This window comes from Pan paniscus, chromosome 10 (assembly GCF_029289425.2).
Source record: "Pan paniscus chromosome 10, NHGRI_mPanPan1-v2.0_pri, whole genome shotgun sequence".
Taxonomy (NCBI): domain Eukaryota; kingdom Metazoa; phylum Chordata; class Mammalia; order Primates; family Hominidae; genus Pan; species Pan paniscus.
Window position 1 is genome coordinate 70,586,714 of NC_073259.2, and position 14,726 is coordinate 70,601,439.

Sequence of the window (14,726 nt, forward strand, 5' to 3'; positions counted from 1 at the left end):
ACTTGAGGCCCTACCACCTTAACATGAATGATAGAAAGTCCAGATCATTGAGAAGTGTCTGTTCATATCCTTCATCCACTTTTTGATGGGGTTGTTTTTTTCTTGTAAATTTGTTTAAGTTCCTTGTAGATTCTGGATATTAGCCCTTTGTCAGACGGATAGATTGCAAAAATTTTCTCCCATTCTGTAGGTTGCCTGTTCACTCTAATAATAGTTTCTTTTGCTGTGCAGATGCTTTTTAGTTTAATTAGATCCCATTTGTCAATTTATACAGCCAAAAAACATATGAAAAAAAGCTCATCATGCAAATCAAAACAACAATGAGATACCATCTTACACCAGTTAGAATGGCGATCATTAAAAAGTCAGGAAACAACAGATGCTGGAGAGGATGTGGAGAAATAGGAAAGCTTTTACAATGTTGGTGGAAGTGTAAATTAGTTCAACCATTGTGGAAGGCAGTGTGTCAATTCCCCAAGGATCTAGAACCAGAAATATCATTTCACCCAGCAATCCCATTACTGGGTATATACCCAAAGAGTTATGAATCATTCTACTATAAAGACACGTGCACATGTATGTTTATTGCAGCACTACTCACAATAGCAAAGACTTGGAACCAACCCAAATGCCCATCAATGATAGACTGGATAAAGCAAATGTGGCACATAGACACCATGGAATACTATGCAGCCATTAAAAAGGATGAGTTCATGTCCTTTGCAGGGACATGGATGAAACTGGAAACCATCATTCTCAGCAAACTAACACAGGAACAGAAAACCAAACACTGCATGTTCTCACTAATAAGTGGGAGTTGAACAATGAGAACACATGGACACAGAGAGGGGAACATCACACACCGGGGACTGTCAGGGAGTGGGGGGCTAGGGGAGGGATAGCATTAAGAGAAACACCTAATGTAGATGACGGGTTGATGGGTGCAGCAAACCACCATGGCATGTGTACACCTATGTAACAAACCTGAACATTCTGCACATGTATCCCAGAACTTAAAGTATAATTAAAAAAAAAAAAGAAAGAAAGAAAGAAAAAGAAAAGAAAATTTAGATCAGAGAGTGTGTTCTGGGCTTGTGAGTCCTGGGCTTTACTAAGAACATAAAAAGAACCACTGTATTTTACAGTATAATCAACTGTTTAAATTGCCTCAGACTTGGGTTCTGATCTGAAATGGAAAAGGCTGTCTGTTTTTCTTTATAATAAAATAGAGAATATGACTTGTGAATCCCATTCTTCAGGACAAACTTTAGTTGCTATTGGTAGATATAAAGTAAGAATCAGCATTCCAGGTACGTTTTACAAGACTTTTTCCAGCCAGACTCTCTTTGCCTTGGGAACAATTACAACCTTGACTTCTACGATGGATACAGAGTAGCAAAACAGAGACAGTCACTGGAACAAAGGAGTCACAGTGAATATTGGTTTTTGTCTTTCCAAAAACAGATTTTTGAAATAAACACTAACTTGAGAGATTTTATGTGTACCAGTTCATCTGTAACATAAGTTACTTTAAAGCACGTCCAAACAGTGTTTTCAGAGATTATGAAAATTTTATTAATAAAGAAAATCTGCATTACACATATCCCCTTTAAAAACAACCACCTCAAACATGTAGAAATGCTTTATTTTGTATTTGCTACTTGATCAATGCCAGAAAAATGAAACCACAACACCAAAGTACAGACCAGTATTTTTGAAGGGGATAATAATCATTTGAGATAATAAACTACTAGAAAATCAGAAGAAATGATTCAAGGTATTCATTTCAAAGGCTAAACCACTAATTCTTCATCCAAACGAATGTTTCCACTGTGAGTCAATACATTTGCCATCAGTTCTTTTTAATGCTATCCTGAATACACAATATACACCTAAAAACATGATAGAGTGCTCTGAGAATAGCAAGAACTGATAGCCAACATGATTTACAGAAATTTATGGCTATGTAGCAATGGTTCAGAGACAATCGCTAGAAAATATGAAGGTACTCTTCATGATAGGAAAGGATTGGTTTTGCAGGGCAGCTTTTAAGTTCATTTCTGATTGTCTTTAAATAACCACTCTACCCTTGTCCCTTGATCTCACCTTTTGCTAAAATTTTATAAACATATTCCAGACATACTGCATGCAAAAAGGGAAGTATAAGAATATTAAGATTCTCATGCCCTGGACATGAATAGAAAACATGTATATAATGTGTTCTCACTGTCAGAACAACCTATAGAAGTGTAAAGCTGGAAACCCCTCAGTAGAGAGATATACACTTTTAATCCAAAGAAAAAAAACAGTGAGGCCTGTTACTTGACTACAGTTTCCAGGGCTCTGGTGTAGCTATATTTTAGGCATAGCTCCAAGGAGCAGCCTACACAAATTTGGATGGAGCGAGGGAGGCACAGATGGTGGTCACGTGAAGGCACAGACCGATCGAGTGGGCTCGGCTACAAAGTCTGTACATTTAGGCTGCTGTATTCCTCCTGTTTCAAGTACTGCCAAGTCCCGGCTCTTCCCCGTCTTTCCAAAGTCTTGATTCATTTAATTCTCCTGAAGGAGGTGGAAGAGGAGGAGGGTTGCACAAATCTTACTCTTTCGTGGTTTAGAGGAGACAGTCACCATCTTGGCGCCTTGTCAGATTTTAAATGTAACATTTTGCTAAGTGTAAAGCTGTGTATCTGTTCCTTTTCTGTTGCCATTATTGTAACTTCAATATTTGCAAAACACAACATCAAAATACTTCAAATCCAGCCCAAAGCGGTTATTCATGCAACACAATTCTTACACTTATCAATATACAGCGAGCTCATAGCAAAGGGATATTTTCTTTCTTTCTTTTCTGTTTAGTTCTTTCTATTTGCTTATGATTTTTTTTCCTTGGGGACTTAAGAATGATTTAATCATACAATAGTAATATCCCCATTTTATATATGTATAGTATGTATGCGTGTGTGTGTGTGTGTGTGTGTGTATATATATATATATATATCCTGACGGTTATACTATTATAAAGCTTATTACAATGTCAACTCTTACAAGTTGCATTATTTAGAAAAAGGAAGCACAGAAGCTAAAATGATTCTACCATTTGAAATACCCTGCGAATTACTGGTAAAGCATAGAGCACCTTAAGGATATACAGAGTCTTAATTTTTAAATATAAAAACTTGTAGTGTTCACTATAAAATGTTGTTGTTAAAGAAATTCGGGATGTGCTTTCAGTGGTGCCTAATTCACGGTTACTAGCATTAACTGCTACTTTCTTATTCTTTAAAGGATGGACTACGACATTCCAGATTCTCAGTTATTTTCTTCTTTGTGTAGGAAACTCAACCAAAAATCAAAATGGATTCAGTTACTGGCTTTTTTTTTTTTTTTTTTAACAGGGCACAAGGTATTTTACAGGTCCTCATCATTCTGCTTGGTATTCTGTTGGTGTAACTTTTGTGTGTGATCAATTCTGCTCCAGAGACTTATCCTCTAAGCTCTCCAATGTGTCTTTTTAGCTGGAGCTAATGTGTAGGAAGGCCATTTTTAAAGCAAATCAAAACATTAAAAGGTTTAACATCTGTTAATCGGGTGTTTTATCTAGAGGACATAAAAGATATTTACAATCCTCTAGCTTACCGACTTAATGCTTTCCTTTATACTGGATATTTATATTGTGTAGAAATTGAAACCGTTATCACAATCAATGGAATTATTCCACTTTCTTCTAAGACAAGCAAGAAAATGTTTTCCTTTTAGGTTAGAATTTCATGATTAGTAAAGTGTATCAATAGGCAATGCGGAGAGGCGAATTGAACTCAATTATTATCTTAATTTCTGCTTTCAACAAAGCATACTGATAGAGAAAGTTCTTGATACCATTTATGTTTCATGAATTTCCATTTTTAGCTCCTTCCTTAAAATATGGATACAGTTCAGAATTTAATAACAACAATAATCACAGAGAGAAGTCTCCCCACCTTGGGGCATTTGTGCTTTAAACCACAGTCACTTAAAAACAAAACAACTAAAACTACCCTCCAAGTCAAGGCCATATTGCTCAAATAAGAACTTCAAAACATTATTTTGATTTCCTAGGTTGACTAAGCATACGAATTAATAATAGGATTATGTATCAAATACAGTTTCATGAATGGAACACATCAGCATTACCCAATCTTCCTCAAACATAGATTGGTTGCCAAGAGAGATGCTTTTCAACATATCACAAATGTGCTATTTGTATAAACACTTCCTATTACAAATGCTCTTGTTTTTGTTTAAATGAGTGTTTTTAACCTGAGCTATTAATAATTTTTTTTTCCTTGTGGTGCTTGGCTTTCAGAAGAAAGAATCTTCAGGCCTCTGCTCTTGTGAGAGTAATTTCTCTTAACACTGACAGTGCAGCGTAAGTACAGTCAGAGCTCATTAAATAGACTTCTGAGCATAATTATAATTAACAATTAGCTAGAAATTAGTTTTAATGATTTGTTTTAGATGATAGAATAGAAGCATAATGTAATTATTTTTAAACCTTCTACATCATTTACAATACAACTACCACCACCTTTCAATTATTGAGAGGCAATCATCTAAAGCATTTAGCAAGTGATCCACTTACAGAGCCAAGCTAAGGGAGCTGAAGAGAAGAGGCCGCCGCCCCAACCCAGGTGTTGATAATTATCTAGCCTTTTGCAAAGCCTCTTCCGTTTCTACTCTGCTCTTTAAGCTATTTCATGCCTTGAAGATGTCTCTACCAGGGAAAATAAAGAGATTCAGCTCTTCCCCCACCTCCTGCCTGTCTCCAAGACAGAGTGGGGCTGATGACTGGAGGTGGGAAGGACTAGAGGAAGATGCCACAAAATTTAGCAACTGGGCCTGTTAGTCCATCAAACTGGACTAACAGGAAAGAAGATTATGTAAGGAATGGATAAAATGAGTTAACAGGAATTAACTCCAGACTGTAAAGATAGATCTATGCCATTCTTTCCTTATTCAGTGTTCTGTTAACTTTTAATATCCCAAAATCAATTTGGATCTTGCTTTCTCTGCAAGAATGTTAAAAAAACATACAATAGAAACCTGAAGAAATGTTCTTTTGTTTCATAAAAATATAAAAATATTCAATTAGAAGAGTGACTTTTATTGTCAATTTTTTTCCTTTCTTTGTTTAAATTTTTTTTTTTTTTGTTTAACCTCAGCTACTCCATGTGCTATTTTCTCTCGCAACTTTGAGCAAGAATGTTAGATCTTTTGCTGGGGGCCTTCGGAAGCCGTGAGGGAGCATATCCTGACACCCACATAGAAGACCTGGTACCTATGTTTCCACATCACAAAGCAGGCCAACAAGCACACAAGGCCGCAGACCAAATTAAGAATCATCTGGATGAGTAAGAACAGTTTGAAAGTGCCAGTGACGCTGGTACAGTCCGTCACATCCCGGTAAACAAAGGTCCTGCTGAGCGGCTCCGAGGAGGGCAGTTTGCACTGGCAAGAGTTGAGTGTGGTCTCACAGGTAAACTGTGTGAGCTGCGAATAGTGGTGGGCGGCAAAGGCCACGGCCAGCACACAGACCGTCAGGCCCAGGGCACTCAGCAGAAAGTATAACAGCTGCAAGAAAGCAGAAGAAAACCTTTCTGGTTACAAAGAACATTGGATGATGATTTGCAAAGCGAATTCATCAAAACTGTTCTTTTCCTTCCCTCCCAGAAATTTTCTGATGGAAAGGCTGTCTCTTCTTAGAAACACAACACCCAAGACATGGAAATAGCTCCATGTTTATTTATTAGTGGGTAGTTCTTAAACCCTGATCACATTTTCACTTGCCATCCAGATGTTGGGCCCTTTTCAAGAGTTGTGACAACCATATTAGCTGGACTGTGGAATGTTTTTGTCTAGATATTGCCAGCAGTTTAGATGAATCCCAAACAAGCTAGCCATCCCTGGATGACATGTTGTGCTTATTTTGAACTCAAGAACTTCTGACATTAAGACTGAAACAAGACTAGGAAGTAAAGAACAGGTTTTTGTAATGCAAACATTGTGTGGGCCAAAATTAGCAATGATGGGTCAACTAATAGCATAGGTTAATTTTTTTAAAAGACTATGTTCAATGTAGTGATTGTCAAACTGTATCCATAAACATGAGAATCCCCAGTAAGAGGTTGCTGGGAGAAAATAAATTATGGCTCCAGAAGTCAAGTGACTCAATGTCAGCTTCATCGCCTGTGAAACTTACCCCAAGCCCAACAACAACCGTGTGATTCCTGAGCCTGAAAAAACTCTAAATGGTTCCTCAGTCACCAAGGTTTTGAACACTGTTGGCCTCCAGGTTAGCTTTGGGATTGAAAAAGTCTGGTTAAAGTTCTCAATCTGCTGCTAAAGGGCTGTGGGAACTCTGAACAATTTAGGGATTTAGCTTACACCTAAAATATTCTGAGCAAAACTTGTGGGTATTCACTGACATGGCCACAATAAAATCTATGGAACAAGAAATATTTTTGTGATTGAACTCACCTACTAGAAATGTTAATCTTAATGGTCCACCTGCTGAGACTCTAGGTAAGGCTCAGAGTCCCCAGCTTTTGAGACTAGTGCACATAGTTCTTAGTGCAAGAATTACATTACCACAGTCAAAAGTTGCTCTCTACAGAGAACAATTCTGGTAAATGGACACTTCACAAAGTAATATTAGTTCCAGTCATTTCCAGGTTCAGATGAAAGTAGCTCTGAGAAGATGATGCCCTTCCCCCACCTTCCCTTATATATAATTCAAAATTAAAACATATATGTGACACTATAAAATATGTGTACAAAAGTCCTCCAAATGAGTGTGTTCCACACAGTGATGATTTCAAGTGTTTTCAAGTCTTAAATTTGGAATGCTGTATTTACATTTTTACTTTTTCTTTTTCTTGAGTGGTATGTGTGGGTGTGGGTGTACATACTGGTTGCTGGTGCCCTAAGCTTATCTCTGGTTTGCCTGTAAGGGAATCCATCAGGGATTACATACAGCTTGACTGTCTATCTAAGGTCACTGGAAGAGCGTAGAATTAAAGCCATTTTTTTCTTAATACATCTTAATTAGTATCATGGATTCTTTAGATCTTTTCATCAAAGAGATCTTAAACACACATTCTTTTTCCTCTTCAAATCATTTAAAGGATTGTCAGATGTAACCTAAGTATCTTCATCTGTGAAACAGTTTATAGAAACATCTTATATCTCAGGGACATAACAATGATTATACTCAATATTAGTGTTCCTTGGAGGAAGGGAACCAGGTATATACAAAGTGGTACCATCATAAAAATTTTTTTTTTAAGAGATGGAGTCTTGCTATGTTGCCCAGGCTGGTCTCAAACTCCAAGCCTCAAGTGATCCTCCCACCTCAGCCTCCCAAAGTATTGAGATTAGAGCCGTGAACCACTTCGTCTGGCCCTCAATATTTTCAGTGACTACATTTTATGCAAAAATTGGAGTTTTTAGCCTAAAAACATGGATTTATTTTGTAGAACCAATGGGGCAGAATATTTGAATAATTCTGGGTTGTTCTGAAATATTCAGGCTTGATTACTGACTTCAAACTCTTGGTGCCAAGAGCCAAATTAAACTGTCTTGACCATGTTCTGTGTGTGTGTGTGTGTGTGTGTGTGTGTGTACCCATTGTAGCTGTATTCCCAGTACAGCCAGCAGAGAACTGGGAACAGTTTGCTCTGGGAACAATGGTATATCTATGATTTTAACCAGGGAAGGCCCAGGTTAAAGTGATCATTTCCCACCTGGTAGTCATCTGCTTAGTAGAATGGCCCCAGATGGAGTTTTCTCTACCTGTTTTATCACCAACAATGGATGGAAGTTGGGGGTGGGGGTCTTCTGATAACCTTCCTACCTCTAACATACATACATTCTTAAATAGCAATTTCTTTTTTTTTTTTTTTTTTTGAGACAGAGTGCAGTGGCTTGATCTCAGCTCACTGCAACTTCTGCCTCCTGGGTTCAAGCGATTCTCATGCCTCAGCCTCCTGAGTAACTGGGACTACAGGTGTGTGCCACCACACCCAGCTAATTTTTGTATATTTTTTTTGGTAGAGACAGGGTTTCACCATTTTGCCCAGGCTGGTCTTGAACTCCTGACCTCAAGTGATCCTCCTGACTCAGCCTCCCAAAGTGCTGAGATTACAGGCATGAGCCACCACACTGAGCTCCTTAGATAGCAATTTTCTGTAACATTTGTTGGGCAATATCTTGAAGCAATGACAATAATCCCTCATTCTCAATCTGCAAATAATTCAAATAGTTGAAAAAGATTTTACTCATTCATGATAGTCACAAAAATCCATTTGCTGAAAATGGGAATTTTGTCTATTTTTAAAAGATGACTTTTTGGCTCAGAGATTAAAAGATGTGCCCAAGACCATTTAACAAGTGCGCAGCAGTACTGGCTGATGATTAACAGCGTGAACCAGGGAGTCAGGTTCTCCCCTCACTAGCCATGGTCCCTGGGCAAATTCATCAATCCCTGTGCACCTGTACTTCTTCATCTGTAAACTTGGCATGATGATCATAATAGCACCTACTTCACAGGATAATTACAAGGATCAAAAGAGTTGATGTCTGTAAAGAACTTAGAACAGCGTCTGGTATACAGGAGCCTATTTAAGTATTTGTGAAATAATAAGCAAATTAGTAGGGATGGAAAGAGCTGCCAGTTCTGAGGACTGAGGATATTAATTCGACTACTTTTGTCTTATTTTGTCATGTGGTAGTAACAATGCATTCTTGGCTTGTAGGAAGGATGTAAACATTTACACAAACACAGTGGTTGCTCAATTTTAATTAAACCGTTTATGCTAGAACCCAAACAGAACATAAAGAAAAACCATGCCCCTTAGCTTCTCTGAGTATGAATAAATTTACATCGTGCGTATCTATCTCACACTTTAGTGACTCGGCTTCTCCCACTCCGGAAAGCATCAGGCCAAGTAAACTAGAGAAAGCCACGGAATCAAGTTTCTTATCCATTTTAAGACATAAGTATATACTCGATCCCCCCTAAAGCCTGCGGGCTGCATCTGCAGCGCTGTGGCATTTTTCCTTCATGGCTTTTAACTCATCTGACAGCAACAAGCTTCTGGGTTAGAATCTGTAATTTAAAATCAAGTGGCTTGTTTTACCTACATGGCACGAATACACTATAAGGAAGAGTGTTTACGATGACCTTGAGAATCCGAGCAAATATATCTTGATAAAAGCCCGGCGCGGGAGGCATCTGTTTTGCGGGTGTCAGCCCATCAGCCCGGCGCTGCGCAGCGGGCGGAGGCGCGGTGGCCCCGGGCGCTTATGTAACAGCAGCGCCCGGGCGCGTCTCCGCTCGCTCGCTGCCTTTAATTGGTACCCGGCCTGCAGCTTTCACGTTCGGTGACCTCGGGAGGAGGGTGTTTCTGCTCCAATTTAATTACCTTCCCCGGTGGCCTGAACGGGAAGGGCCCTTCTGCAGCGCACTGCTCGGGAGGAGGCTGCCGCAGCAGCCCAGGGGCCTCCTGGATGTGGGCAGGAGGGAACGTGCCCCGGAATGTTTCCGCAGGCACATGCCCCCGACACGTTTCCGAACCTCCAGGGGAGCCCTGAGAAAGTCAGGCCACTAGGAAAGGCAGGAAGCGCGACCTGCAGCCGATGCCCAGCCAAGCCCAGAGGCAGAGAGGCAAAGCCCAGGGAGGAAAAAGGAACACGCTGGTGGCATCGAGGGCCTGCGAAGGGACCCCACCCCCAATCCCCGAACCCCCAGAGGGCTGTCCCAGCTTGAGAAAAAAAAAAAAAGAGCCCGTGGCTATTTTCTCTAAGAGAAAGGGAGGGTGCGTGTGTGTGCACGTGTGGACTACAATGAGACTGTCATCATGGCCCGTTTGCTTGTCCTGGCTATCTGGGCATTCAACAGGAGGAAATAAATCCTCTAACAAAGCTTAGGCCAGGGTCCCGAGATGGGGGCACCAAAATGCGGCTATGCTGATGAGAAACGCCCTATGAAGATGCATGTTATGCCTCCGTCCCCCGAGTAGTGTGAGAAGCATAAGGGAAGTCAGCTGTCCCCTGTTGTGTCATTGGAAAATCTGGAGATGGGCTGAAGCTCACTTTCAACCTGAAGATAATGTAGCATGCAACCTTAGAGAGCTAGCAGCAAGCATCAAGAAAGGTCACGTTCAGGAGAAGAGGAAAAAGTGCCTCAGTATTTGCCAATGCCTGTCACGGGTGGAAAAAAGAGGTAGCTAATGAGATCTTCCTAGTGGGGAATCCTCAACCTGGTTGACATTGGCAGTGACTTTTTTTTTTCTATTTTTTTTCTCTTACTCCCTATTTTAACTAAGGTGCAGATGCTGAGATGGCATTGGGGTCTCTCTTAAGCTGATGCTTTTGCCTCTGCTGTTTTCTGGGATCATCTGGGGGGAAAATGAGGGTATTTCACATAAACTAATAAAAACCTAGTTTGGGGTGTTCTTCAGCTACTGGATGAAGTTCTTGTAATTTAACAGGCCATTTCTTACTAAGCTTTCTGGCTTTTTTTTTTTTTTTAATCACCAAGCCTTGCTGTTTAGTCAAACCTCTACAAAAAAATAGTAAACATAGACTGATGTCTACTCTATCTGGCCTTCTTTCAAGGAAAGTCCTCAGACAGAAAAGTATAATTTCCACATGAAGGCATATCCACCAAAATTCTAACTTCATCATTTAAAAAAGTAGTATCTATTAACTTTTTACTTAGAAAAGTTATAACTATTGGAGAACATTTCAAAATTAGAGAAAAACTGCAAAATGCAAATATAATCCCACCACTCATAGATAATTGTATTTTCTATGCTCATTAAGAGCTTTTATTTTTTCTGTAGGATAATATCATACATTTTGTGTAACCAGCTTTTTAAAATTAGTTATTATAATGTAAATGTTTGTATCTATTAATTACTTTTTATAGCATGATTTTAAAAGATATCATCCCTTTGCTTTTTTATGTCAACAGCTTCAATTATACTGGAATCTTCCAACACACCTTATTTTTTTTCACCTTAGTAACTTCCAAATAATGTCATTCACTTACTTTTATGTCTGATGTTTTCTCGTTGTAGTGAACAAAAAAATCCAGTTTTTATATGTTTTCTTGTAGAAGAAAAAACAATGTTAGTGGACCAAATTAAAAAAAAAAGATTAAAGATAGCTTTGTATTATTTGCTACAGTAGTTGAGAGAAAATGAAGGAATTTGCTTTCTACTAGCTCTGATTGCTAAGTTCTATGTCTATGTCCTTATACTCTGAAAGGGAGTGTCTTTGCTTCCCTTTGGAGTAGATTCTGTTGTGCAGTGAAAATGCTGTGTACTTGAATTGGCTCCAGCCAAATGCACTGTCCCTAACAGAAAAAAGATACACACAAATGAAAGACACACACGCTTGCCAAACCACGCATATCCCATCACCCGTCCCCCACTTTGCCCTGAGAGTCTTGGCACAGGGCATTTGGATGCGCCCAGTGTATTTTTTCTGTCTCAGTGATCCCACCTACAAGAGGAAATACACTTAGACTGCTTCATTATTAAAATATCCCAAATAACCCCCGAGATATGGAAGTGGGCACTGAAAGAGATACCTTTTTTCTGGCCAAGTGTTTTGTTGAACTGATGAATTTTCAATATTCCTTTTAAGGGCACTGAAGGACAGACTTCATATCCTCCAGGCCAACCCAGTTCATGGAAATTAAGACTTAAAAAAAAATCAGCATTACCTTTGAGGTCTGGATCAATGCCCTCTTAAAACATTTTTTGGCCTGCCTAAAAATGCAATTTCTAGACTAATCAGATATGCAACCCCTTAAGAAGGCACTCCTTTATTTTGTACTTGGATTTCTTTCTATGTGATGATAAAAGAGAAAGAACAATCACAACTTACTTTCATAGAAAACTGAATACATGTCCGTTCGTCAACCTGATATGAGACACAAAGCATAAACAAGCCAAGATAGGCCACTAAGCAGACCTGCAAGGGAGAACACAGAAGAAAGGATGTTATCAGGGTACGTTGTGCGTTCAAATGACATCAGTCTCAGCATCTTCCTGCAGTCACATCCATGTTATAAAGCTGTCCATTTCTTTTACTTATCTTTATGTACTGTGTTTTTCTTTCAACTGGTGGAAAACCACTTTAAAATTAGTAAAAATCAATTGATTTCCACTTAGCCAGCATTTACTAAGTTCTTTTGATATGCCAGGTGCTATACAAGATCCTTCAGAGTATATGACGATGAATAAAGTTTACTCAGTGTTCATCAGTTTACAATCCGGTGAAAGCCAAAATAAATGCACACCAAATTCTAAGGCAGGACATTTCATGTTAAATATTATTCAAAGAAGTACAAAAAGAGGAAGAAATTACATTGAGTTGGGCGATATAAAAGGCTTCCATTACGACACGGATTTGAAATGGTCCTTGAAAGAAATGAAACATGATTACTAACATGAGCTGAATATTTACTACATGCTAGAGCTCTTCTAAGGGCTTTATATTGTATTCCTCCTGTAATTGCTTTATATTGTATTCCCTCCTATAATTGCTACAAAATCCTATAAGGTAGGTGATATTATGATTCTCATATTGTAAGTAAGAAAGAAAAGGCACAAAGCCTTTTCTTTGGAACCCGGATTCAAATCAGGTAGCTTGGGATAAAGCAGCACCATAAGCAATAGCACAGAGGAAGGGCTGCACAAAGAATGTGCTGAAAGAATAGCAAATGCACACCCATAGTTTAAAACAATGACATATAAGCTGGGTGTGGTGCCTCATGCCTGTCATCCCAACACTTCGGGAGGCCGAGGCAGGTGGATCACCTGAGGTCAGGAGTTTGAGACCAGCCTGGCCAACATGGTGAAACCCGTCTTTACTGAAAATACAAAAATTAGCCAGGCGTGGTGGTGCACACCTGTAATCCCAGGTACTCGGGAGGCTGAGGCAGGAGAATCGCTTGAATCTGGGAGGCAGAGGTTGCAGTGAGCTGAGATTGTGCCATTGCACTCCAGTCTGGGCAATAAGAGCGAAACTCCATCTCAAAAAAACAAAAAACATATAGAGCAAAAAGGGTAGGATGAAAATCTGGGGATACGGGATGGATTTAGTAAGTAGCGGTACTCCCTTGAAAATTTCTGAGCAGGGAATGACATGATTTGAGAGACACATTTCAGGAAAATTAGCAGTGATGTTGGGTGGGTTGGCAGTGAGAACATCAGGGTATTATTTTGCTAATCTGAGCAAGATCAATATATCAGGTGAACCAGAGCTCAGATAGTAGCATGCAAATTCAGAGAAAGAGATGGGGAGGACAGGCATAGTAAAAGCTGAATCTATACATCTTGGCTATTGCATAACTGATGGGAGGACCTGGAGAGGGAGAAACCAGAAGTGACCTCCAAGCTTTGGTGTATCAGTGACAAAAAGACAGTGGACATGCCTGCTGAAAGAAGGCTGGCCAGAGAAACAGCAGCTTTGAGGCAAAATATACTCAACCTGTTATTTAAACCGCATTTTATTTTTCATGAACTAGACTTTTTAGAACTAGGATTTAGAGTTTCTAATCAAAGTATATCTATTCACATTCAATTTTGGAAAGCTTAAAACATTGATAAAGTTCCACACTTTCAAAATAGAAAATATAAGCAACAGAATTGCATTTCCTGATAAGCACAATTATCCTAGAGACAGAAGTTGAAAGAGCAGCTGAGAGTCACCTAGCAAGTCATTAAACAACTGGTTTGCACATATTCATAGTTCCTACCCCAGGGCCAGCTTCAAACCATAGGCCAGATTCAAACCATATTTCCTACCACAGGGCCAGCTTCAAACCCTGTTAGGGTGGAGAAACTGTTTGCAAAGCCAACATGGCATTTTCAGGTAAAACTTCTATCCTCTTCTCCCTTTGGTTACATAATCAATAAGCTGTCTATGCCCTCATCCACTGCCAAGTTGTAGGTTGTTCAGATTTCTACTGGACCATGAAGTCAAAAGCCAAGCCTTCTCTTACTATAGACTGTTTCCAGGGTTTTCCATCATTGAATGGAAATGGCTGCCTGGTTTAATAGCAGGATGGAATATTTGCAGTGGAGAGACACAGCATTAAAACATGTGAGCATGGCATGGACTGGAGAGATCTGGAGAGAAAAGAAAACAGATAGGACCCAGGGAGGCAGCTTTTCAGCAGAAGACTGGCACATACAAAAGTAAAGATACTGAAGTTATTCATGTAGCCCCTAACATGGCATTTTCAAGTCAGGATGAAGCTTTTTTGTAAAGCTCATTTGTAAAAAATACTAAATTGAAGGATAAGTTTGATAAGAACTGTAGGGGTTTACTATTTATTCTCACATTAACAATCTATAAAACTTGAAACAATCAAAGAAAGACCTACTTTTTGTTTATTGGTGACACACTGGATTGAGGTTTGTAATCCTGCTTATATCCCTAGGCACATGCCTGTGAGTTTCTGTCTGTAGGTGCACAGGGTCAGGCTCTCCCACATAACTGCCTTCTTCGCTAGAGACTACCAGCTGAAGTTGGCAATTACCAAGACTTTCCTCTTTGTCTCCATAAGAGACTCATTCCAGTAATAAGGCCTAACTAGCACCTTAAAAATCTGATTCAGTGCGTCTACTTGAACAAAATTTCTAATTTCAGCAGTAGCTACTTCTTTGTAG

The 14,726-nt window shown here is 39.3% G+C and overlaps 1 protein-coding gene across 3 annotated transcripts in view; it reads right to left on the reverse strand.

Moving 5' to 3' along the window:
* Positions 1-1,627: 1,627 nt before the first annotated feature.
* SSPN (sarcospan) overlaps positions 1,628-14,726 on the reverse strand; it is a 99,534-nt gene continuing 86,435 nt past the window's right edge. For all 3 annotated transcript variants that reach the window (XM_034936148.2, XM_003828859.6, XM_034936146.3), the window contains exons 2-3: positions 11,935-12,021; positions 1,628-5,610 (exon numbers count right to left, since the gene is read on the reverse strand). In XM_034936148.2, the coding sequence (XP_034792039.1) occupies positions 5,245-5,610; positions 11,935-11,991 (423 nt within the window). In that variant the 5' untranslated portion in view covers positions 11,992-12,021 and the 3' untranslated portion in view covers positions 1,628-5,244. The remainder of the gene's footprint in view (positions 5,611-11,934; positions 12,022-14,726) is intronic.